At 49.4% G+C, this 4,167-nt stretch overlaps 1 protein-coding gene across 1 annotated transcript; it reads left to right on the top strand.

Moving 5' to 3' along the window:
* Positions 1–3,420: 3,420 nt before the first annotated feature.
* On the top strand, positions 3,421–3,909 carry BDV17DRAFT_270869 (uncharacterized protein; the record flags this gene model as incomplete). Its single annotated transcript, XM_073758723.1, has 1 exon — positions 3,421–3,909. A coding segment is annotated over one exon (436 nt), but the record flags the coding sequence as incomplete, so codon positions are not given.
* Positions 3,910–4,167: the final 258 nt, after the last annotated feature.

Raw genomic sequence — 4,167 nt, 5'->3', positions numbered from 1 at the left:
AAAAACTTGATTATCCTGCTTTCGCTTCCGGGGTACCTCCCAAAGAGTATATCATAATGCCTCTCCCTAAAATATCCCTTTTGTGTGAAGGGCAGGGTGTCCCATTTCCAGAACGTCGGCGGCTGATACAGGGCCTGGGTAATTTGACCCTTGATAGTTTGTATATCTTTTAACCATCTCCTTTAGGCCCGCGGCTCTGTGAGGCTTCGAAGACACCTGGCTTGAACTCTGGCCTGGGCGAAGTATCGTTGTGGGTACCATTCGGCAGACGAAGTCATCCCGGGCAGACGCAATTGAGATGAGCATTGCCCGTTTGAAGCTTCAGATACATGGGCAGAACCAAACTCCGGGGTTTATTGAGCCGCAGCTCCCAAGGTAGTCTGGTGAAGATCGACAAGCAACATATACATTGCAACCAGCACACGCACGATGCCCAATTCGTGAATAATCACAGAGCAGAAACGATTTTCCTCTAGGTGAGCTCGACTGTGATGTCCCCGGCTGCAATCCCGTTCTCAACAAGTTGATCCACGATGAGAAAGACATCCGCGCGGTTGGCAGCATTGGAGGCTGATTTACCGCGAGCATCCTTGGTACCCGCCGAGTTGTCAGAATTGATAAAACTCAGCGGATGGGCCATATTGAACGTATTCTTTTGTCAGGTGAGAGCTTGCACGCGCCCTACCAGATTGACCACTGCCTAGTCGAGCGCGCCGTTGTAGAGTATTTGGCTCACCGAAGAACACTGTAGTCCTCGTAACTCGAGTCTGCGGTCATATATTCCAAATCCGTAGGGACGCTGCCCTTGGCAAAGGCTCCATAGTCAGGGTAAGTTGTGATACACCTATCCTTGGAGTCTTACTTCAAGGTTTTCTATCAGGGACAGCGCTGCTTATTATAAGAAGCTAATTTATAGGATAGTACGTAATAGGGGGTAGTAATAAAAAAATTTAGTTCAAGAGCTTTATAATAGAGGGAAAAGAGAAAAAAAAAAGGAAAGGAAAGGAATTAAAAAAGGTAGTATCTCAATTACATCAAGAATAGTTCTAGTTGAGTTTACAGCTGCTAGTAGCTCTATTATATCTTTAGATCAAGTTCTTAAAAATTTAAATCAGTAATGAAATGCTTGTTATAAAGGATTTGAAAGGAAACAAGGGGTTTGCGGTAGTAAGTGTTGAGAAAGGTAGGTTGGTGGAGGGGGAAAGTTTGAAGAAGTTGAGGATCGCGAAGATGTGTGATTGGCATGCGGGGCAGGTATGAATTTGATAACGAAATCTTTTGGCCAGCAATAGGTGCCTGGAGTACCAGTCAGTCCCTGACCCATCTAACAGTAAGCAAACTGTCCGAAGACTGTAGAGAATGCTGCCTTTAAAGTATCTTCCCGCTACAGTATAGCCTAGTATGTATTAGCTGCATCTGCTAAGTAAACCTTGAGCTGAGGATGGCTCAGTCGATTCATAACTGGCTCCGTCTGCCGCATTGGATAACTTTCCTTTACACAGCCCAGGAAGTATTCTCCGCTGCTCATCAAACATGGTCGATGGGTGTCCGTGGAGAATTCAAGTTCCCTATGCCTGTTCTGGTGCTTGTTTTGCGACTGTCTCTCCAGGATAGACCAAGAGCTCCAGGGATGTCGAGGTCAAGCTCGTCTGACATGTTTCGCGGGAGACAGACCCTAGCCCAGACCGCGCTGCTTTCATATAACCACAAGTATCAGACCAGGCATCTATAATTGCGATGTCGAAGAGACATCACGTCCCTGATGAGGTCCATGTCAATGGATTTGCTATAGCTTGCTATGTAGCAGCTTCAACTAGGCCAGTCACTTCCTTGTTGCAGTCGAACAGCTGAATGGACTTGATGTTTGCTGGGGGATCGACGGCTCAAATACCCTCGAGTCAGGCTCGGCTGCACGCAAAGGGAAAATAGCCTCTAAGATGCTAGGCTCAATGCCGTCGGGGGTTTGAAGATAGGGTCCAGCCGTCAGGGATCCGGTTATGGCCTCGCGTGCTGTATCCGCGTTGGATTTCGCCCTGTTCCTTCTTTAGTGCTCCAACGCATCTGGATTCGTTGACATAAAACGCGGCACTTTCGTCGTCCTTGTTAAACAAGCAACGCCTCTACTCGTTCAAATCTTGATTAGCCCATGATATCGGGTACCGTTGGCTTTGCAGTCATGGTAGGCAAAGAGACTTCGTAGCGTTTCGCAAGAGGAAATGTATAATGGACTGATTTCAAGGTCTTCTCTTGTTCAGACAGCAGTCCTAATAATTCATTGTCTTTGAATTGCACGAGTGGGCGCTGCTCATCGCCTACACATGTAATACAACAACAAGAACAAAAGAAACATGAAAAAAAAAGCCAACTAAGTCCAAGACCTTTCGGTTCCTCATATTGCTTTCAACAGAAGCAAAGAGAAAAGAAAGAATCAAGATCCTCAAAGCACAATTTATCCATCCACACCGTTTGGAACCCAGAGGGCAAAACGTGAGCCTGAGGTCTCGGTGTCCGAGTTCTAAGCAGAGATGTATTCCTCTATACCCCCGTCGTAGTATGCACCCCGTCATAATAAATGCTAGATACATTCCTGTCGTAATTGATGCCGGGATCCTGGCAAACTATCTGCTGAGCAACACTGTTATACGCATCCTCCAAATCTACTCGGCCAGATTGATTGACGTAGGTGTGGGAGACGGCTGGGGGTGCTGGGGACGAGGGGTGGGTTCTCGCACAACTTGGTGAGCTGATGGTAGAGCGGAATCTGTTCTTCACGTTTCCGATCCAACGTGGTATTCTCGTCATACTTGGCTCATCGAGCGTTGAACCGCAGACGTAAACTCTTCCTTCTCCTTCTCGAGTTCTCGCCGGAGAGGTTGCAAGACATTTAACACCCCAGGTTTGGGAGATTAGAAGGCGGGCGAATTGCTGGTTCGGAGCGTCCTTGAGGGTGCTAGGAGTGGTAGCAGGAGTTTCTCTCTGGGAGTGTATCCAGGCTGCCATTTGTTCCATCTCCTGCATTCGCTCGGGGGTGTTTGGTGCGGGAGACGGGCTGCACTGCGGTCCAGCGAGGTGGGGGGCCCTTGCCATACGACATACTCTCCTTGGCCTGGGTCCGGATCGAGCAATAAATATCGCCATCGGGTGAGTGCGGCGATGTTGTAGACTGGACGCCGGGCTGCGGTCTAGCATATTCTACTCTACAATCCGCAGGCCTAGGGAAAACAGCAGGAGCGCGTGAAGGAGGTTTTGGAGTGAGAAGATGCGAGTCGGAGTAGCGCTTGTCAACTCTTGCCCCGACTCGGACATCAGCTGGACTGAGTGGGAAAGCTCTCTGGCGGGGCTGGGCAGTATTGCACTAGCTCAGGCGTCACCTGGGCAAAAGGGGGGCGTCTCCTTGTTGGGTGCTCGGTGGAAAGCCTCCATGAGGTACCGGCTGGCGTGGTCCTGCCAGTGTCGACCTTCAAATATCCCCCGTCCTATCCTAGGAAACACTAACTACAAGACCGAAAACTTCTCCGCTTGTGCTCTAACCGTGTCTTTCAAAGAACTGTCTCGCGAAGGTATCGGGTCTAACATGATTTGTGGAAGGCTTGTGCTTCGTGGCATACTCGTACAGCTTGTGTACCATCTCCTCGTCCTTTTTCGGGTGCTCCATAGAGCAAGGCCGGCACTGCAAATGCTGCGACCAAACACCGATAGGGTTCTAGGAAGACGTGGTAGAAGCAACAGTAATCAGAATGTAGGGATGTCTACCAATTACCCATCGCTTCAAGGACAGAATACCCGGTCAGCTGAGCTTTGTCGGTGTCAAGAGCCATGTTCCAGTGGTGCTGGAGCTCAGAATGGTCGTTCTTGAGTAAAGAGGTTGTGATTGTGGCGAGTCAATCTGCTTGCCGGACGGCACAAACGACGAGATCTATCGCGCCACCGGCCAGCAGTAGGGCATCGAATACCTAAATCAGTCTATTAGACCCCTGTGATTAGTGACCTCATAGCCCGGCTCTTGGTCAACGCAAGCATAGTCGCTGGTGTCGGCTGTCAATTCAATAGAGTCGGCAAAGGCAATGGCGACAGTGGACTCGGTGGTAGGCTTGGTAGCAGGCTGAGTGGTATGAGGATAGCAAGCAGGAACTTGACGATAGATATCTCAAGCGCCGAGATTGGGAC

The sequence above is a fragment of the Aspergillus undulatus genome, assembly GCF_047715775.1.
Source record: "Aspergillus undulatus strain CBS 261.88 unplaced genomic scaffold BDV17scaffold_48, whole genome shotgun sequence".
Classification (NCBI taxonomy): domain Eukaryota; kingdom Fungi; phylum Ascomycota; class Eurotiomycetes; order Eurotiales; family Aspergillaceae; genus Aspergillus; species Aspergillus undulatus.
Note: the sequence above shows the minus strand (reverse complement) of the source record. Positions and strands in the feature narration are given on the sequence as shown.